This window comes from Rissa tridactyla, chromosome 14, assembly GCF_028500815.1.
Source record: "Rissa tridactyla isolate bRisTri1 chromosome 14, bRisTri1.patW.cur.20221130, whole genome shotgun sequence".
NCBI lineage: Eukaryota > Metazoa > Chordata > Aves > Charadriiformes > Laridae > Rissa > Rissa tridactyla.
In genome coordinates, this window is record NC_071479.1 from 8403646 (window position 1) to 8425775 (window position 22130).

Consider the following 22130-nt stretch of genomic DNA (forward strand, 5'->3'; position numbering starts at 1 on the left):
CTCCTTCCCTGCCCTTGGTGGCTCTCCCTGCCCCTCCGGATTTGAAGCCTCACCCCTGTTGTGTTCCTGTGTTGTCGCATAGGGAGTTTGCCCGTTGGAAGGTGAGGAACACAGCCATCGAGCGGAGGGACCTGCTCCACAATCCACTGCCCCTGATGCCTGAGTTTCAGAGGAGCATCCGCCTCCTGGGCAGGAGACCCACCACGCAGCAGTTCATTGATACCATCATCAAAAAGTACGGCACCCACATCCTCATCTCTGCCACCCTGGGAGGTAGGTGGCAACTGGGGCTGTTTTTTTCTGCGGGTGGCAGTGGTGGGGTGGTGATGGCACCTCCAAACCTTGGCCACGTTGTGTTGGAGGCTGGCCGGTCGCGTAGAGCCAGGCTGCAGGTCGCCCCAGCTACAGCCCGTCTCGTCATCAGATGGTGTGAAAATCCCCAGAGTACGAATAGCCTTTGGAAATGAATTCACAGCGCAATGCGTGCGAGCTCGGCATCTGTGGTACCTGTGCTCCTCTGACAACCGCATGTGTCTACCCGTGTGCGTCAAGATAAACATGCTTCATTTAGCTGGGGAGCCTGTCTGTCATTCCTGCGCCTCTGTCCTTAATTTGACAATAGAGTGTGTTGATCCCTCTTTTTTTTTTTCAGAATGAAACCAAATGCAGGAGGAAAAAGACGTCCTCTCTTTCTGGAACTAGAGGAATTTTAAAGAGCTTCAGGGAAAGGGAGTTCAAGGAGTTAGAGCAGCAAAGAGGCGGCCAGAAAGGCCTGTGCTGAATGCTTAAGTGAAAGCAGTAACGTGGAGTAGACTTTTGGAAAAAAAACAATAGTTAAGTAAAATTCAAAATGTACACGCAAGGACTGCAGAGAGGTTTGCGTGTGCAAGAAGAATATGTCAGTGATGGCATAAGACAGAGTGTTGTAGGGCCATTAATCCATGTGCATGCACTGCTGTTGGTGCTGCTTAAACAATTCAAGTACTCAGTATTGAAAACAGGAGCAGTGAAAATCAGCAGCTCCTCTTGATATCTGCTGCTGATCTTTTTTTTTTTTTTTTTTTTCCCCATCTCTGTACTTTTTCTACCCTTCGGGTGTGCATTTAAATACTTTTCTTTCAAGAACTGCTATCTGTAAGAGATTCTGCAGTGGTAAAGGGTCTTAATTTGAGTACAGAGTTTGTTGCTGTTGCTTCTTCTAATGTATCTGACCTCCAGCCTTGCCACATTGTGAAGTTTGTACTGAACTTTGAGGAATTTCTGGCCATCTGTCTGTTCCCAAAGCGTTCTGCAGACACTTGGATGAGACGTAGATGAGATTAGATGTGTGCATATGATTCATGCACAAATGAGGTGGTAGGTAAATTGGCGTGATTCCAGTGAAGTCAAATGGCCTCTCGTGTGGCAAATGTCCTTCAAAGAACCTCGGGCTGCGCTTCCAGTCCAGGCATTCAAACCGTCTGCTCCGTCCGCAAGAAATGTGAGAGAAAGCAGGTTTCCATGCACTGAAGAGTGTGAGTGACTGCCTGCATCAGGCCTTAATGAAACCTGTGTAAAGATACGCTCCTTTTTGTTGAGGAAATTGCTTTTCAGAACCATATTTTACAGAGCCTAAGCCAGCCAAGTAAGAATCCAGTAAAATGTTGAGAGGTTGTTTTTTTGTGGGTTTACTTTAAGTTCCATTGATAGGCTTTTTTTGCTTCTTGCTACTTAGATCTGTGGAAATTCAAAATAAGACCTTTGATGGCAAAATATATTTTTAATTTTGCCTGGGTGAGGTTGTGAATTATTCACAGGGGCTTGTTTCTTCTCCTGATTTTTACAACGCAACAATTTTAAATATGCAGAGGCTCGTATAAGAAGAACTGGTGTTGGAGAGGAGTGCTAAATGCTCCACCAGCCCCGAGCATGGTGAGCAATGGTGGGGGAGAAAAGAAGGATTTATCTTGGCAATGGCAGTCCCCGAGAAAATGCCGATGAAGCTGAGCATGCATTATGCAAGTAGGACGCGCTCTGATCACAGTCTGTGGGCTAAACAAGACCACTGGGATGTAAAAGCACGCATGTCCTGGCACCCTGGCTCTCCCGAGGCCTCGGGTCTCCTCAGAAAAGTTACAAGAATTCCGCTTTGCATTACAGCGGTTTGTGGACTTAGCCTGCTGTCTTATTAGGTTGCAAACAAGTGACAAACACACAGGAAATTGTTTTGCTTTTAAAGGCCAGCTGTCGCGCGGACCCCGGGAGGCTGGGTGATGGATCGGGCCAGCCCACCTGAATGCAGCAGCTATTTTCACACCTGGCCACATGGGGAACAGCTCTGGTGCCTTTCAACCTACAGAGCAGCCGGGTCCCCCTGGAGCCTAATAAAAAAAAAAAAAACCCAGCTCTGCTCCAGTTTAGTCCTGACAAAGGGATTGGCGAAGGGTCATTTTGAGGGCATCCACGCTGCGGGATGGAGCACACAGAGCTGAGAGCCAATTTGCAGGCAAAGCCCTGAAGGAAAGGCAACTTTGAACATAGCATCCGCTTAATAAACGAGAAATTAAGACTTAATAATGCAGCAAAAGTCTATTAACCTCTCTTGATCTAAGGGTTGCTTTCTCATGCGCACTCTCCGTGGGGATGCTGTGCTTTTCCAGGTCTGCACACATGTACACAGAACAGGTTTCCAGCAACACTATTTCTGCTCAGCATCCTTCGCTCCTAGGGACAGTATTTGTCCCTCAGGGGAAGTATCAAATATCTTGGGCTTTACTTTCCTGTTTTCTTCCTCTTCTTCCCAATGGAGAGGTCCAAACACCTCAGGGAGGAAGAAATGACAGCTTTCGTGGGGAAATCACTGGTCCTTACTGCCCTTACAGCACAGGTTTCTGATGTCTGGGAGCTGCTCGTTGCCTCCTTCGTGTTGTCTGGGGACCAAAAGCTAATGGTGGATCTCCCGGTGATGTGAAACCAGTGTTATTGCCTGATGCAGTTCAGCCCATGCTTCCTGCTTGCTCTCTGTCCAAGGGATCTCCAGTTTCAGTGTTCCTCCACTAAAATGAACTGGTCTGGACTGAAAAAGTCCTGATTTTTGTGCCTTGGGTATTGAAAGAAGGCATGATATTCTTTTCCCAGAAAAGAAGTGTTTTTTCCAGTTACTGGTGGAATTGAGGAAGAGTTGATAGTTGGATCCCACAGGTTGCTCTGAGAATTGTAGCTAAGGGAAGAACAATCCCAGGTCTTCTCTCTCCTTTCACAGCCTTGTGAAATGGAGGCAAAGCATCGCTTATGTCTGCTGCATCTCCGTGCAGATAAATACTGCCATTACATGAGAGATGCTAAACTTTTGGCTCAAAATACAAGTTTTTCAGGCCGATCCAGCCTATCTTCCTCCAAGCCTCTTGGCTAACTCCCATGCAGACGTCCTTTCGGTGGCAAACAAGTCACCTCATGAAAATTCACAAAGCCTGACCTTCCTTCAAACCCCCCTGTAAAACTTGCCTCAAAGCTGAAACCTGAAAATGCATTGACAGCAGCCAGGCATCTGGTGTGCGGTGACCGCTGTTTCTCGCACTAATCACAGTCATCTCGTTACCTTGTGCTTCGCCGGCTGTTTGCTGTATACAACTGTTGTGTCTCATCAGATACGTGGGGTTTAAATCCTCTGGGACAGGAACCATCTTTCTGCTGTTTGTGTGGATAGAGCCTGATGTGACAGAGCCTTGATCCCTGCCAAGGTCTCCTCATGCCGCTCAACGCATAATAATGTTAATGGTGATAAAGGAAATCAAAGCTGGTCACTTTCCAGGGAAGGAGTTTTTGTGAGAAGTAACAATGACGGTACTGTTAGCACTGCAACTTTGATCGTGGTCAACGGGTAGTATGTTATTTTTAACAAAATATTAAAGAGAGAAAGTTTTACATGCCGAACTTCTCCACTTAGCTCCCATGAAGCCAATTAAAAGATTTCAACTGATCAATTCTTTTGATGAAAAGTATCTTCTTTCCACTACAACACTTCAGTTTTTCATCTGAAAGCCAAAAGCTCAATCGTCAACATACCAATCGCTTGAAACACTGAAATCTAATAAAAATATTTTGATTTTCGGCCAGAATATTTTTGTTTTGTTTTCAGGCATTTTGGCTTCCAGATAAAAGCTGGAAAATTTCCAGGGAAAGCAAGGGGGAGGGCTTACTGAGGTTTGTTTTCTTTTATGCATGTATGCAATAAAAGAAATTATTTGGACAAATCAAACGATGTCAGCTAATACAAATTTTAAACAAAAATAAGTGCTTGTTCTCACAAAAAAAAAAAAGGCAAAAATGCTGGAGAGCAAAATATTTCTTGGCGTAAAAAGTGGTGGTGCATTTTTCTGGACCATGCTATCATTGCTGGAGGCAATGTATTCATCAGAGGTTCATCTATCAAATCAGAACAAGTACTATTCTTCTCATTAAGAGAGCTATGTAGGAATGGCGCATTCCTAGGCGTCTCTTCTCTTCATTTATTAAAATCAGAATTTCAGATGTTAAGCATGCAGGAGAGTATTCTACCTTTTTACTCCTCCTGCAATGCCAGCATGTGTTCAGAAAGGAACTGGATTTTAAGCTGGTTCGTAGAGCACAAATTGAACTTTTTAGGTAAATATTAATTCTTAGTTTCATGTCCTTTTTGTATCTCTTTTGTTAGAGTCAGGTTTCTGCTAGTGCTAGGATGTTTGCTGCTACCGGGTTTTAACTGCTTCGCTCCCAGATTCTCTGTGATTACTGGCTCAAAATCACCTCTCGTCCTTTACCTTGCACAATATTTTCTGATGAAAGATTTTCCCTGAATGAGACTCTGGGGGGATGGGGGGGAAGGCAGAAAGGGTGGTTGGTTTAACTTCACTTTTGCATTCGCTTTTTCCTCTGATTGCTCTCCTTCACTCGCCCCCCTGCCCTTACTCATTCCATGGTCACTGGAAGCTAAAGAGGTACAACTGGCATTTGTTTGTCCTCTGTACCCACCTATTTGCAGCTTAAATCGTCATTTGTTCCTTCTAGAAATCAAGTCAGGCACGACTGCATGAAAGTGGCAGCTTCTCTGTCAGGTATGCGTCGTTCCAGAGGTACTGCCCATGGAGAGAAAAGCATTCCTCAAGTGGGGCAAATGGTCTGAATCCTTTCCAACAGTTGTGGTAAAGCTATGCTGGCTAATAAATGTCCGAAATGTTATCTGCTCAATTCAGCGGAGCTGATCTACAAGTGCGGTGGAGCCGGCCCTTCTGGATGAATAGAGAAGGAGGGTCACGTACACTGCACTGGGATTCTGGCACCGGTGAGGAAGGGTGGGTTCATTTAAGAGTATTTCAGGTGTCGGACTTTTCTTTCCTTAGGTGCGACATGTGACATCGTGTGTTCCTGTTAAGATGACCCTCTGTGGTAGCCTCCTGGGCCTTACTGAAATCTCCTTTTTTTTTTTCTGCTGCAGGAGAGGAGGCCTTGACCATGTATATGGACAAAAGCCGCCTCGACAGAAAGTCAGGAAACGCTACCCAGAGTGTAGAAGCATTGCACCAGCTCGCTTCCTCCTACTTTGTAGACCGTGATGGCACCATGAGGAGACTCCATGAGATCCAGATCTCTACCGGAGCAATCAAGGTACTGTATCTTGCCTTGGGAAGAGAAAGAAGATTGCGTGTCCGTACCAACGCCTTAGGGACTTGGGGCAGGACTTTGCCAGTCCAGGGCGATGTCTGTTTTCATCACAAGTTGTTTTGTTTCTGCACTGATTTCCCAGGGTAAATTTTTCTCTTGCAGACCTTACTGAAGAATTGATTTCCCCAGGGCCAGTGAAATCTGAAAAGAGGTGGGCATTCAATGTGATGGCTAGGTCGGATAGGAGACTTCCCCGATGTGTGGCAGTGACCTCTGGAAGGGAGAGAGGGAACAGATAAATCCAGATCAGCAATGGAGTTTGGAAGGGGAAGGCAGGAAGGAAGTGGACAACCCCGTGCATCCCAGAAGTATTTGCCTCTTGTTGGGTGTAAGACTGTTAAACATCTCTCAGCTGAATTTACTACAAGAAAAGGTGAAAAACTCAGTGTGGCATCTGGAATGAAACAGGCTGAGAGGCAGCTTGGGGGTTGCAGCAGGAAGGAAGGGGAGCTGCTCAGAGCATACAAAATAGGGGAAAATGGCTCTGCAGACAAAGGCTGCCTTCTCTGAAAGCAATCATCATATACTGGGGAGGGATTTTATTGTTGCAGAGTTCACTCCAGGGAAGGCGATGTGGATGGAGTCGTCATTGTTAGCCATTTCTGAAAGGTTTCAGCTCTTGTTATTGTTCTGTGGTGTCTCATGGCTGAGTCTGTTCCCTTCTGGATGGGAAATCGAATTGAGATATTGAAACAGTGACAGCAGATAATCACCCTTTGTGAATTCAGGAAGGGCAGCTCTCCTCCATGGCTGGAAACCAACAGCAACAACCGCAGCAACAGCACTGCAGGTCATCTGTGCCTCCATCTATCCTCAGCACAAGGATGGCGTGCACATATGTTGTGGGAGCACTAGGCACCATTGTGGGCTGGCAATCCATCTCTGTATCTTGCTTTCCAATAAGAGAAGCCAGGGAATAATTTCTCTACTGGCTTCTGATGTTCTCCAATGGAGATCCTCTATGAGAAACATCAATCTGCAGGACCTCATTGCCAAGCCCGAAATAACATGCAGTGCCATAAAGAAAGCAGATACAGTTCACTCTCTCTTTTTGGCTTGTGAGTGTGCCAAACATTAGCCGTGTCTGTCCAGTGTGGGGCATTTTTGCCCAATTAGGGAAGATGCGTTTTGGATTGCATCAGCTATTTTGGATTGCATCAGCTGGTGACAAGGGGTTATTATATTACAAAGTCTGAACGTGCCTGGGGAAGATGTGATGCTGCCATCGACGGCGACACTCTCTCTTTTCTACATCCTCCACAGGTAACAGAAACTCGGACTGGCCCCCTGGGCTGTAACAGCTACGACAATCTGGACTCTGTGAGTTCTGTCCTTCTGCAAAGCACTGAGAGCAAACTCCACCTGCAAGGTAGGGCACAGGAATGGGGGAGGTGGTAATAGACGGAATGGAGGGGGGTGGGGATGAAATGAGAGAGGGGTGGCCTTTTTTCTAGCCTTTTACCCTCCTCTGTTTGCTGTGATTGCCTTCTTCGCTGTTAGTTCCCTGGAGCAGGACCGGTGGCTTCTGGTGGCTTCATATGATGCGCAGCAGAGCCAGGGCTTGACAGGGACCGAGCTAAAGGTGCAAGGCACTGCAGACTGGACACCAGTGAAGTGTCTGGGCGCACCCTACCATTGAATTTTGATGGCCTTCTGTGTATTGTACATACACTGATATAAATAAACGTGACCTTTTCCATTAATATTGAAGGGGCATTCTGTCCACGTCTCTCGGTCCCTCCCAAATTGCTGATATGCGTAAGAGGTTTGCAGATCATCTTTTGGGACTCTCTAATGACCGTAATCTTTGGGAAAAGTCACAGAGGTTTTATTTGGATGCTGGAAGCCATGGCTTCAGTCCCAGATGGGGAACTAGTCCAGAAGTCAACAGATAGAGGTCATGACTGAATTAATAAATAAATACATGCTGGTTAGCAAGAAGTCAGCTTCAGTAGAAGGAGGAAATTCACTGGGTGTGTAATTTACTAAGGTTATTCCCAAGTTTTTGACAAAATAAGGAAATGTGGGATTTAATTGCTCATTTGCCCAGATGGTTTTATTTTTGGAATCCTTGTACTTGCACAAATTTTAATTTTTCAGATGAATGGGCTACGTTACATCTTCCGCTTTGAGTATAATTTGGCATGTGCTGTTTTAATCTTGGTTTCACGGAAACTGGGTTTCATTTACTGAGTCATGTTGTGGATATATTATTATTGTTATTATTTGCCTTTAAAAATAATAGGCAGGTTGTTCTCACTATTCCAGTGATTATCTAAGTCACTCAGTTCTGGTTCTTAACTAATTAACAATAAACAATTTGAGGCTTTTTATATATTGTGATGATGACTGCTGGTAATGAAAACCCAAGGATGACACATCAGATAACTAGGTAAAGAGCTAAATAAGCACACAGCTCAGTTTATAGGCGGACAAACTGGTAAGTAGGTAAATCAACAGATCTCTACTGGAGATCTGATCCTACAAGAGAAGAGAAAAAGCAAGATGCTTGGGAGGGGGAAGGAGGTGGAGGAAGAGGGAAAAATTAGGAAAGAGAGGGGATGTAAGGTGGATGGGGCTGTGACTTCTGATGGGAGCAGACATAGGACCTCAGGGATCAACCACACGTGGGTTTCATGGAGGTTCATGGCATAACCCAGTGCAGGGAGAAGCCAGACCCAAGCCAAGGGCGACAGTGAGGGAAGGGAGGAAGGTAAGAGCTCCTCCTAACAGAACAAAGTGACCTTTAAAGTTACACCTGAGTGTTTTCCGCCTAATCTGGAGTGTGGTTCTTGGGATAATTACCCAGGATCCTTCCTGTGCTCTGAGAGACCTCATTAGGAATTAGTCACAGGGCTGCAGGTAATGGATCATGACCGAGTCTCCTCTGATCTGATTAGCAGCCGAGCATGAGCTGCTGACAGAAATCCATGTTACTACCTTCGTGTCACTCTGGCTCCGAGGCTGGCTCAATAAAAGAGCAGCATCTTTGTGACAGGGAGAATTTCTGTGTCTGAACTTGCTTGTTGCTGCCCAGCCCTGAGAGTCATGGTTTCAAAGACGTGCCCTTTAGGAGATGCAATGGCTGGACCCAGAGCTTAAGCTACCTTCATGCCTGCATGTAGGTTTTGGGAAGGTCAGCCAGTCCGGAGATTTAGGGGAGGACCTGGATGCATGCACAGTGCTGGGTGTCCGTAGAAACATAGAATCGCCCAGGTTGGAAGGGACCTTTCAGATCATCCAGTCCAACCATCAACCTAACTCTGACAAAAACTGTCACTAAACCATATCTCTGAGCTCTGTGTCTGCCCGTCTGTTAAACACCTCCAGGGATGGTGATTCCACCACTGCCCTGGGCAGCCTGTTCCAATGCTTTAATAACCCTTTCAGTGTAAAAATTTTTCCTAAAATCCAATCTAAACCTCCCCTGGTGCAACTTGAGGCTGTTTCCTCTTATCCCATCGCCTGTTCCTTGGGAGCAGAGACCGACCCCCCCTGGCTACCCCCTCCTTTCAGGGGGTTGCAGAGAGCGAGAAGGTCTCCCCTCAGCTTCCTCTTCTCCAGGCTGAACACCCCCAGCTCCCTCAGCCGGTCCTCACAAGGCTTGTGCTCCAGACCCCTCACCAGCTCCCGTTGCCTTTCTCTGGACCCGCTCCAGCCCCTCAATGTCTTTTGTGGTGAGAAAAGCATCACTAACCAGTATCCCTGTGGACCCAGCGTGTGTATCTGTGTCAGACGCCTGCACTGGGGTACCTGTACAGGTACATTTATGACAGCAGCTCAGAAGGTTTCCCTTTTTCCTTGCACGACCTGGGGGCAGGTTCCCTGTCCTGTGCCTGGGGAGGGCTGTGTGGTGATGCAGCCTCCCCTCATGGGACTGGGGAGATCCTGTTGTGGGCCAGGATCTCATGGGTGACCGCACTTATTTGTATTTCGTATCCTCCTGTCCCTTCCACCAGCACAAAACCATCCCTTTCCCTGCCTCTGTCTCCAGCGCGTCTAATGCTTGAGCTGCCTGGAAAAGGAGTAAACCAGAGGACGGGAGGGGAAGATGCTAACAGCTCTACAGCAGTCTAGTGGGCAACAGGAATTTGTGTTCCCTGGAAAAGTGTCCTAGGCTGTAATTGGAAAATTTGAGTGGAAAACCCCAACATTTTGAAAAGTTTCGGGAAATTAAAATTCCAGAGACATATCCTCTTGGGCAGTGTGACAGTATATGTCAATATTGCAACATGGCACTATTTCAATAAGGTAAAATCCTTCTGTGCTATTCTAAACATTGTGACATTAAACTGGAAATATTGCATAGTAGGTAGTTTGTTACCTCAAATATGGCAATAGAATATTCACATTTACATTACAATTAATATTAAAGTCTCTGCCGAGATGGGCAGAGCAGTAATGACAGCACAAAACATTTCAGCTTTCCAGTGAAACAAAATGAGGAAGTACAAAATATGCATTTAGACCTTTCCCTGTAAGAAGTGCTTTTGGAGTCAACATGCTCTCACAAAATGCTTCAATGAAACTGCATTTTCAACAGAGAACTCTTCTGCGGAAAATGTTTCAAATAGCTCTAATTTAGAGCTGGGGAAATTTACCTCTTTTAATGCGGGAAGCCTTTTATATACAGTCCAAATCCAAACATCTCTCTCTAATAGTTTTTCTAGGTGAATTAAGGACATGTTCCCATGTCAGACTCTTCATATTCTGCCTGTAGTTATCTAAGACAAACTTACACCGAATCTATGCTGCTCTTCATTTTTAAAGAGGAGCTTTATGCTTTACGGAGTGGCAGAATTCCTCCTTCTGATCAATAAGGTACCTCCAAAACTAAGATATTCTCCCTAGCGCTTGTCACCAGCAAACTTACCTCCTGCATGTATTATCCGCTTCTGAGGCTGCTGTGGAGGATGAACCCATTCCTTGCTCTACCCTGCCTTGGATTGAGTTGTTCACCCCATGAAAATTATCCAATATCTCGGTTTTTAAGAGCAGGTTGCCCCCTTGCTTGGCTGCTGACATGAGGTTGCTTTATCAGTAGACAACACTGAAAGATCAATTTTTTTTTAATTTTTTTTTTTTATGATGTTTGCAGTATTCAAAGAAAATTCTTAGAGAACAAAAGAGCATCTTGGGATGTTTTGTGAAGGTCACGGCTGGCAGCAGGGCTTTCCCAGCCAGCACGGCCGGCTGCAAGCTGCTCTGTGGGGCCGGTCTGCTCTTACGGTCCTTGGGACTGCAACTTTCCTGCTTTAAAGGTGGCAACCGAAACACCCAGAGCAGCTGCCCCAACCAGAATGGCCTTCTTACAATTTCGTGTTTATAAAGCTTACCTTAAAAATGATTGATCCCACCTGTGCTTTACTGACAGCTGTAATAGATTCAATTTCAGCAATATTTAGTCACTGGGCATGATACAGAACTACTATATGATTGATGGAGGAGGGTACCAGGACTGAGTGAGATGCTACTGGCCCAGTACTTGGTGGGATCTGGTCACCAGGATGCTCAATACAAAACCAAAAATATTGATATCAATCTGCCCGTGTCTGGGTATGATGTTAAACGTGTGGGTGTTTATATATATGTATGCCAAAGTACAGATGTGAAAGCCGGCATGGTTGTATTTCAGTAACCCTAAAACAGATTTCTTCCACGAGGAAGTCACATGTAACCCCTACAGCGTGTTTGCAGTTTTAAAGTTAGGGCTTTGCATTTGGTGTACGCACACTCGTGTTTCAATGAGTAGCTGGATTTGAGTGTCACTTCTTCTTAGTCTAAGCACTTACTTGAGTATGTGCTGCTTGTTAAATGCTGCAATTAACTGCTTGGATTCCAGCAGAACCGCTTACCTGACTGCAGTTAAGTATTTATAAAAGTGTTTTGTTGAATTGGTGCTAAGTGTACAGGGGATCTGATTACCTCCTAAACATGAGATTATTTCTTACAAGAGAAGGTTATCCTGTAAATGTTTTTAGAAACCATGAGTTTCACGGACAAAAAGCAAACGTGCACATGAGGCAGTCTGTAGTGCAGGACGGGACCGGGTTAAGTGTTGGGGATGGCAGGGTATTCCTGTTTCTGCATGTGCTGAGGTACACAACAGATGTTCCTTGCGATCAGAAGTGTTTTCCCTGAAACTTTAGTTGCTTTTTTAACCCCTCTCCCCTCCAGAAAAAAATCTCCAAAGCCAGTATCTGGGACCAGACAGCGTGTCGGTGCTGTTATCCAAGTTAAAATTCAAAGAGAAAATATGGTGAGCTGAAGAGCCTGCAGGTATTTGGGCCTCGTATTCAAAGGTTGGAGGAGCAACCAGGGCAGGCTGCTCCTCCGCGAAGCAGAGAGTGGAAAGATTTATTCATGGGACTTGGACCATGAATAAACAGGGTCAGTGCACATCAAGAAGTCCAGCCTGCTTCTCCTGTGTGCTCACAAGCTCAGTGAGTACAGCAGCCTTCAGGCTCTCCAAGGCCGTTTTGGGGATCTCAGTCCTGCAGTAACGCTGCACTTTCTTTCCATCCTGAAGGAAAGTCTTGGAGTCTGGCAGGTGGGACCATCCCTAATGTCAGTGTGAAGGCCTGAAAAGGGACCATTCCTCTGTGATAGTTGTTTCAGATAAATCCCTACAAGAGACTGAACTTCGGTCCTTCCTGAAGACAACAGGAGGAAAGCTGAGCTTCTTATCAAGAAACATCTCAGGAAAGACCAAATGGACCTCAAAATGCTGATCCTCATCAGAGTAGTTTTGAGCTGTTCCAGGGATGCTGTAGACTGTGTTCAGCTCCTTGCACGTTCCCTGCCTTCCCCACAGCAGCACTGCAGAAAAGGCAGCAGGATCTGTGCAGGCGTAGTGCCTCCAAACGCTGGGCTTGAAATCCTGCCTTGCGCAAGGGTCACAAGCATCTTTTCCAGCTGAAGGTTGCTCTGCGTTCATCCTGCCTGGAGGCTGCCCCTGCTCTCGCTCGGCTGTGAATTAGGGCAGACGAGGGGGCAGCTCGCTGCCACCGGGCATGGTGCTCTCAGACTGTGCCCTGGCAATGGCAGGAGGGGAGAGGAGACAGAGGCCCCTGTGCCTTCAACACCCTCCTCATCCCCCCCAGACTTGGTCTTCCAGAGGGACCTTGTCAAGGCTGGAGGTGTCTCTGTGGTACCAAAAGCAAAAGGGTAATGGGGGTCCCTGGGGCACTGCCTGCCGCTTTTCTCTTGCCTGAGGTGAACATGACCCATGGCGGAGATGGGCCTGAACTCCTGAAAGGAGTCACAGCCCTTCCCGCCCTTCCTGCACGCTCCCATCCTCTGAATTATTGTCTTATTTTCATTCCACTCCAATGAGCTGTCAGCCGCAGATACAGTAATTCAGCACAATAGAAACACAAACAGATGGGTAATTGACCCGCGCGCCTTCATTACACTGGAGTTCAGCGCTGCTGTTCAAGCCATAAACTCCTTTATCTGCCGCTCCGAAATCCCTGGGCCGTTTATGAGCAAAGCGAGCGGGCCGGGCTTCCCGCGACAGCCTGGCTCAGAGTTACTGTCCTGTCTGCCTCCCGCGCCGCTGATGCTGACCCAGTCTGACAAGCAGGACTCGCCAGGTAGAAGAAAACAGCTGTGAATCCTCAGGGACATCAGTAGGGAGCCCGGAGACAGGTTCCACCCAGGACAGGATGGAAAAACATGTACATTGTACACAGGGCAAACGCTAACTGTTGGGATGTCCTCTGGTACCCGAGCAAGCGTACACCAACGCCAATGCCTGCGCTGAAGGATGGGTACACAAACGCCTGCTACGGAGAAAGAGACACGGGGCTAGATCTCTCAGCTAATGTAAATCTTCAGAGCACCACTGAAATCATTGGCACTAAATCCATTTGCACTTTTATAGGATTTGGCAAGTAGCCCTCCTAGCAGGGAGCGAGCTGAAAAGACTCAGGTACCCAGCTCCTGTATTTATACTGTGGGAACTGGGCACTTAACTCTGCAAGGCTCTTTTATAAATTCTTCCTCACGTTATTTTCCTTTCTTCTGTTTTCTTTCCTCTCTTCTTTTCTCTTGCAGTGTGTGGTTTCCTTGCTTCTGTGGCACCAAACCTATTTATTTACTCTCAAAACAGCTCAGAACAGGATAATGCTCATCACCTCTGAACTAGCACTTGGTTGCAGAGTATCAAAAAACCCCCAAACAACCCAATAACCCCCAAATCAAAACCTCACACCTGGGAATAAGGGAGGCTTTGGTTTCAGGTGCTGTCTGCTGTATTGGGATCCAGGTCTGGGATGAAGGGGATGCACTGGGTGTTGGGAAGGGGGATTAACTTGTCACCCTTCTCTCATAGAGCAGATGCTCTCAGGTAACTCGCCACTTGCACTGGAGGCATGAAATTTATACCCCACCTTCCTGACTCATGACAGCTCCGAGAGAAATCTCCCAGCAGCTCTTAATTCCTCAGCATCACTTTCCCAAGCTGTTAATGAAACAGGTTTTGAAAAGAAGAAGAGATACCTGAAATTACTTCTTTTCTTTTTTTTTTTTTTTTTTTTTTTCCCCCTCCCCTCCCCCCGCTACATCCCTGTCTCTTGTTTCCCCGCCAGGTCTCCAGATCATCTTCCCTCAGTATTTACAAGAGAAGTTTGTCCAGTCTGCCTTGAGTTACATCATGTGCAATGGGGAGGGGGAGTACATCTGCCGGAACAGCCAGTGCGGCTGCCAGTGTGCCGAGGAGTTCCCGCAGTGCAACTGCCCCATCACCGACATCCAGATCATGGAGTACACACTAGCGAACATGGCCAAGACCTGGACAGAAGCCTATAAAGATCTGGAGAATTCAGGTAACTGAGCAAAACGTATTTTCCGATGGATTTATTTCAAACAAAATGTGTCAGATTATACCAGTTAAGAATCCTTTCTTCCCTGAATATAACGTTCCAGTTTGGATTAAACAATAGAGGGTATTGAATTCAAAAATGTGATCTTAGTCTTAAGGGAGTGCCTTTTTTTCTCTATGTACGTACAGACAAAAGCATACGCCACACGTAATTCTGTGTATAAGGGAATATTTTCCATGGAAGAGTTTGTTTGATTAAAAATCTGATTTTTCATAGTAAACCAGCTCAGAAGCTGTCTTTAATAGTTCTACAGAGAAACTTCCACAATATGAATGATGCAGAAATTGCTTTTCAGATTTGCATGAATGATTTATTCTGCTTTGGTGAAAGGCAATTCACAGAGAGAGAGCACAGGCCAGATGACACCTCATTTGAGATAGAGAGGAGGAGGGAAAATGACTTTTCTCCTACAGTGCCAATGTCTGCTGGTGTGAATATTTCTCTTCTCCCTTCACTTTCTCCCAGTGTGACACTGGAGGTGCCAGCAGAGTTTGTTCCACACTGATGCTGGTAACACCCATAGTAGGTGTGCAACATCACTCTCATGGGCTTGAGGTAGGAAAGAGAGCAATATTATCAGTGCAATTACATCCTTGCCTTTAGGAAGTGGTCTGCCTACCCTGCAGCCACACGGGCACGAAGCAGAACTTAATCAAGAACTCATCCCTGCGCTGCCTCTCCTCTTTTAGTGTTAGCCAGTTGCTTTCCAACACGTTTTCTTTAATGGTTATTGTCATAACTGTCCAGGTCTCCATGTTAGGAAAGAAAAACATGAGGAAAGGACCATCTAGCTTCATTCAAGGCACTGAAGAATTCTTCTTCAGAAGTCTTCCCAGCATCAATTCTTTTCTTCATGTTGAAGATCCCCTTAATGATTGAAACGAAGCAGCCTACGATGTTTCCTCAACGGGCTGTTGAGGACTGCTGCTTGCTTCAGTATGTGGACCCTGCTGGTGTGTCTCCTGTTGCACAGGTTCTTATGTCCAACTCACCCTGTCAACTTGGTGCTCAGCTGAGCGAGGTCAGATGGTAGTTAATGGCCCAAGGCTGATGACCATCTTGACGAGAACCCCCCCATATACTGTGGGGAGCCACAAGGCTGGGGCAGTTCCAGAAGCAGGTCAGTAGCTGAAAAGGTCAGTGGCTTTCTGGAAGTTTCTATAGATTCATGGATGGGGTGGGCACACCGGGGCAAACCTGAAACGTGGGTTTCAGAGGCTTCTGCTAGCTCAGTACTACTCAAACTAGGATTACTGGCAGGGCCTGCCGGCACAGCTCTGCCGCTAGTTAAGTGTTACTAGTTGCTAGTTCTGGCAGAGGATCTTCACACAAGATGCTCAAGAGCCACATGTTGGCCACCACTCATCAAACCCCCGTACATTCCCAGGGGATCTAACCCAGGCACTTAGAAGGTGAGAGCCCTGTGGAGAGAGAAGAATTACAGTCCCACAGTGATTGTTTTACTGTTACGTTCTGTACTTGTTGCGCTTGATCTAAGCAAAGACTGTGGTAGATAATTATATTCAGTCTCCCTTCCCTTGAGATTCCGACAGAGGAAGGTGTTTTTCATTTGCCGTGTTAAAGTGACATATTGCAGCGCAGTTCTCGGCTGTGCTGTAGCCATATTCCACCCAGGCCTGGAGGCTTTTCGGGGCTAGATGGAGTGATTATCTTTATGTTTGAAGCTGCTGCATCTCATTCATCACTTTGTTGCATCATGCGTGAACTTATCCTTTGAAATGAAAGTTGCTATCACAAAAGCGTGTAGTATTAGTATTTTGCTGCTTTGTTTTAATAAATATTCCCAATAACTAGAGGATTTTCTCCATAATGAACAGCAGGAAGGAAATCTCTAATGACATCTGAAGGTTTTTCCAATAAAGTGGGCTGAAAGGCGCACGAGTGCTCTGAAAGCAAATACCATTTGCACAGGAAGCTGCTGATAGCCTAAAAGATCTATATTCTGTTTCTGATCTGGGGTGGATTCCTAGGTCAATTTGGGAAAAAAAAAAAAAAAAATCACGTGGGGCAAATCAAGAGTTGGTGTGATTTGGGAGAGCATCTTCAAAGTCAAGGAGGCCGCGGTGAGCCGATGCTGCTTTAATTCAGCTCAGGAGCGCTCTCGTAGTCCTGTGCTCCATTGCTCATGTGTAAATTGAGAAAAATAATGCTGCCTGGTTCTTGGCGTTTTAGTCTGGCTGGCCAAAAAATTCTGTCTGGACTGTGATTCTGGATCTTAGAACAGCCTTTTGATTAAAAGTCATGGGGAGGGGGGGGTGGGTTGTTTTTTGGTTGTTTTTTTTTTTCAGTACTATTGCTTTCTGATGAAAATGTGGTATTTCTTTTTAACTGCAAAGACGAGCACCGGAAAAGTGAATATTTCATCTTTGAAAAGAGCTTGTTTGACATGGCCGTGTCGCTGGGATGCCACCATTCTTCTCCAGAGGCTGGACCCTCTGCCCGGCGCCCACCTGCGGTGCCGAGTCATTGCCAGGGGACAGCCTGCAGGGACGGGGTGACTCTGCAAAAAAGGCGGGGGGGGCACGTTGCATTATGGGAGATGTAGTCCTGGCCCCCATCAACATTTTCTCTGCAGATAAATAAAATAAAACCAAACGCAGACAGCCTCATTAGTCGCTTGGAAGTTCTCGGGGTTAAGAACGAACCATTCCCAGGAAGATACAAGGCTTAGCGCCATGCAGCCGTAGTCTAAGTTGGGGCCTCCAGGGATAGTTATAAATAAATAATGAAGCAGCTATTCTTTTTGCAAAGTATTTTTTCACCCCCTTTTTAAAAAAAAAAAAAAAAAAAAAAAAACCAAAAAAACCAAAAAAAACCAACAACAAAAAAACCCCCAAAACCAAACCCAAACCCATCCAGCTTTTATTTTGCTCATTTGTTTTTCCCCCAACGTTGCACTGCAGTATCAAAATGTGCACACTGCACTGAAATGTCTCCCTTGCCCGTCTCTATGACAAATGTAGCACATTCATCATCAGAGGGGGGGGGGGGAAAAAAAAAAGAAAAAGCTTGGTCTTTTGCACAAACAGGTTTTTGAGGAAATTGATTTATAAGGGGCGGGAAGCAAATGCAAGGCTTTTACTGCTGAAAGGTACCAGGAGTAATCAGCATGGTCAACAGAAGCAATTATACATGATGATAGTTTCAGAGGACCACTGAACAGGAGAGAATCATTTTTGGGGAGGAGAAGGGCGCTGAAAGCAGCATTACAAATGGAGTGAAAACCTGAGAGATGATTAAAAAAAAAAAAAAATCTCTCCGTTATCTTTGGGGAAGAAAGGAAACAAGCAGATGTCCCGTGGATCTTGGTAGTGCAATGGTGATAATTATTTTTATTAGGTGCTCGGTTTCACCATGTGATGAGTAGGACATGAACATCCATTTATCGTCTATGTAATGATGGTACTGACTAATGCACAGATATTCTTTGTTAGGCAGTTAAGCATGAACTGCAAGTTGCTGAATAATAGGAAATCTGTTATGCAAATATATATAAGCTTTGTAGAATAGGTTGTAAATTATCTGGTCTGATTTTCTCCAATGGTTCTATGGATTACTTCTTTTATTTGAAAAGATATCAGCCTTTACAAGATTTCATTTTTTGCCTTTTTTTTTTTTTTTCCTATTGTCCTCTTCCTTCTGAAAATGGGGTGAAGGAATTAAAAAAAAAATAAGGAAAGGAAGAAAAATAATGTAGATAACTTACAGGAAAGGATGTCTGCATTTCTTGTTGGATACTTTGTGGGGTTTATGGCAGGGCTTTCGTCCAGCTCCCTCTAGAAGCAGGACTACCACCAACCCTAGATCAGGTCGGCCGTGGTTTTGTTTAGCAGAGTCTAAAAGGAGAGATTCTTCTGCGTCTCCGGGCAGCGTGTTCCAGTGCTGCATTACCTCCAAGTGAAGAAGCTTTTCAATAAATCATTTGAACTTCTCAAGCTGCAAACTGTCTATTACTCCTTGTTATATCATCTGTCTCTAATAAGAAGAGTTTCTCTCCTTCGAATTTGTAAGTACCTTTTAAGCAGTTGTAGGCTGTAATTAGATTGCCCCTTGGCCCCTTCTCCACCAGATTAAACAAATGCAGCTCCCTCCACCTGACCTTGCAGGTCTTGGGCTCCAGGCACTTGACCACCTTGGTAGCCCTCAGCTGTGCCCTCCCCAACACTCATCTTTAATTGGGTGTCCCTAAAGCTGGGCAGAGAAATGCAGGTGCAGCCCCAATAGTGCCAAGAAGAGGTGAACATTAACTTCCCCGACCTACCAGATTTAGCCCAATATGCAGTTGGTCTTGTTTCCAGTGAGAACATAGTGTTGACCCACCTTCAGCATGGTGCCCACCGTAACCCCCAGGGCCTTTCTAGCAGCTGTTATTCAACTGGTTCTTTCCAAGTCTACACTGATGTTGTTGTTGGGGTTGTTCTTGCCCTGGTACAGAGCTTTGTTCTTGTCTTTATTGCACTTTATGGGGGTTTTGTTGGCTCACTCCTCGCATTTCTGAAGGTCTCAGTGTGTCAAACGCAGTTTTTCTGTTATCAAAAATTGGGTTATTTTCTACTGAGAAAGTTGGAACCATCTGTTTTTTCCATATGAGGATGTCCCAGCCCGGCAATCAGAGTCTAAGCAAACTCTACTTCTCAGTGAGGAGGAAAGGGGTGGTCATAAACAGAAACAGTACCAGATTTTCTGTTTTGTGATGAAAAAACCTCAAACCCTACATAATGTTTTTTTCATTATCAAACAAAATCAAATGGAAATAAAGTGATCGCAAAACAACATTTAACAACATATTTTTGGATCAATTAGATTTTTTTCCTTTGGCTAAAATTGACACATTTTGTTCTGACTTTAGCCCTGCAAACTATTTTATTTTATTTTCATAGTTACATAAAGCAACTCATTTAACTTCAAATGAAGTTAAATGAGAAAAAAAGAATCAGAATGCTCTTTTTAAAAAATGAGAAAGCAGGGCATTTTAACGCAATCCAAACCCTTCCTCTGGGGATTTTTTTAAAGCTTTTTTTTAATCTTTTTTTTTTTTTTTAACAACACAGCCAAAGTGATTTGAGTTCAACAACAAAAGGCATTTTAGGAGCAGCTGAAAAACAATTTAAATGAGAACTCTTTAGCAGACAATGATTACAACTCCCCGCTTTTTGTTCATAACCCATGCTGCAGGGAATTTGCTCTCTTTTTTTCTCTACCCTGTACACATTAACCGGATTGTTTCACCCCAATACTCTCCGGGTTTCATTTCCCATATGGGAGCAGCAACAGCCATGGAATTACTGAGCTTCCCGGGGCAGAATGACAGACCAGTGAATTAATGGACATCACCTTCCTTTAGCAGCGCACTGATGGCCTCGTACATCACCGCCGTTTCTCCATCCTCCTAATGAAAAGCTTCGTAACTTTGTTATAGTTTAGAAACGTCTGTATTTCTCCATGTTTTTTCTGTGTTCCAGATGAGTTTAAATCCTTCATGAAAAGGCTACCTAGCAACCACTTCCTGACCATTGGGAGCATCCACCAGCACTGGGGGAACGACTGGGATCTGCAGAACCGCTACAAGCTGCTGCAGAGCTCCCTGGAAGCCCAGCGCCAGAAGATCCAGCGCACTGCCCGCAAACTCTTTGGCCTCAGTGTCCGGTGTCGGCACAATCCTAACCACCAGCTGCCTAGAGAAAGGTACCTTCATCCTTCCTTGGGGCTGGGTGTGTTGGGATGGGTGGCTGGTGGAGCTGAGCCTGGCCTTGGACCTAAACCCAGCAGCCTGAGTGTTTGGGTATGGGGCGTGCTAACATGGAGGTTTGGGGGAAAATGGTGAAGTTTGGGAGTGGGCTGAAATTTCTGGATGCGTAAGTAACCCTTATACCATACCTAAGCACGTTCCCATCCTTTCTGTGTGGTCTTACCTACCCAGGTGAAGGGCACCCAACTTATTCTGGAGTGTTCTGCAAGACTATGGCAGGGCTGGCATCAGACAGCCAAGCAGACTAAGCTGCTTTTTAAACGATCCTGCATCGCGTACCAGAGGCTAGCTTGAAGCTTCTATTTGCTGTTAAAGTGGCCATATGGAGCACAAGATGCTTCAGCCCATTTTTGAGTTGTGCTCCTCAATGAATAAAGCCAGAGTGAGAGAGAGAAGCTTTAGTTTCCCTTGGAATAGATCACATCTCTTCTACGAAACGCGGAGTGAACCTGCACACCCGCACTGACCAGAAGCCCAGCAGTAGTATTACGGATGGGGAGAGCAGATTTTCCATTACAGCTACAGCAGCTATTGATATCCAATAGTCACCTCCTGCTGGCTCCTTTCAGCCCTGACCTACGGCTGAGTTTAAGTTAGCTTCCAATCATTTTTGGAGGCTTGCATCCATCGAATTTAATAAACATTTCTTGCCGTTTCTTTCTACTTTGTCTGGGGTGAAGTAGCACTGAAAAAATGAGTCCAAGTGCCTTTTCTTCCCTGCTCCTCATGGAAGGGTCAGACCAAGTTAATATTTGTAGAGGAACTGTTTTTTTCACCTCCTTCATTACCTAAATATTTAGTCTTAAGAGGAAATAAACTGATTGGCTGCTGTCTCCTGTTATCATCCAGCCCCTTGAGAGCACACTGAGTTTTCATTTCGCTACTCTGCAGCTCAGCAAACTCTTCCAGGGCTTAACATCTCTTTAATTACCAAGAAATCTCATGTTTCTGGACAAAGACTTGATGGCCTTAGTAGGGATGAGGCGAAATATCTATTAAGTTTAAGAGATTATGAAAAAAAAAGTCTGGAGAACTTCCTAAAATTGGCCCGTTCCTGCCAATTGGCTGAGCTGCTACGAAGAAGCCAACTGGTGGAGGAGTCACAAGCATGTCCAGGCATTAGTTTGAGTTGTGCCACAACCACCACAACAACGAAGTGAAGCAGCAGCGAGCAAATACCCAGCCAACCATGTTGCTGCAAAGCACTGCGAGAAATACATCTTTAGCATTTCTCGTCTATTTTAAAAAGTCAGCCACGCAGAAAGGAAGCCTCCGACTAATACTATAAAATCTGGGGGAAGGAGGGCAAAATGGGATGATGGCAGCTGGGTTTTTAACTGACTGATGTGCTTGATTTGTTTAAGTCAACACCACCAGGCATATTATCATTTCTTTTCTTATTTGTCATTCCGCGTTTGTAGCGAGGCAGGGGAGGGGCTGGGTAGACAGATGTGCAGTGGAAGAAGGTATGCATTTCATCCTGCTTTTACGGGGCTCGGAAATACTCTAATTTTCTAATTGTTACTGTACAGAACGACAGACGCTTATCAAGCATGCCAGTGGCTTTGAAAGGATGGAAAGGTTCTATTAAGAGCAAGCCTCTCTCTTTAAAACACGTAATAGTAAGCCTACTTTATATATTCCAAAGCAATGTAAAAAAAAAAAAAAAAAGAAATAGGGCTGCTGTTGATTGTCCTGAGGGAAAGGAAGAGGTGGTGTTTCCAAAAGAAAGAAAGAGTAGGGATTTTGGCAATTAGGGTGATTCTCCATGACTTTTTGCAATTGCTAAGAAGGAA

At 45.3% G+C, this 22130-nt stretch overlaps 1 protein-coding gene across 3 annotated transcripts in view; it reads left to right on the forward strand.

Moving 5' to 3' along the window:
- The window catches only part of BRINP1 (BMP/retinoic acid inducible neural specific 1), an 89964-nt gene that overhangs the window by 61596 nt on the left and 6238 nt on the right, over positions 1-22130 (forward strand). For all 3 annotated transcript variants that reach the window (XM_054220669.1, XM_054220668.1, XM_054220670.1), the window contains 5 exons: positions 83-273; positions 5453-5622; positions 6943-7048; positions 14271-14507; positions 20048-20270. In XM_054220669.1, coding sequence (XP_054076644.1) covers positions 83-273; positions 5453-5622; positions 6943-7048; positions 14271-14507; positions 20048-20270 — 927 coding nt within the window. The remainder of the gene's footprint in view (positions 1-82; positions 274-5452; positions 5623-6942; positions 7049-14270; positions 14508-20047; positions 20271-22130) is intronic.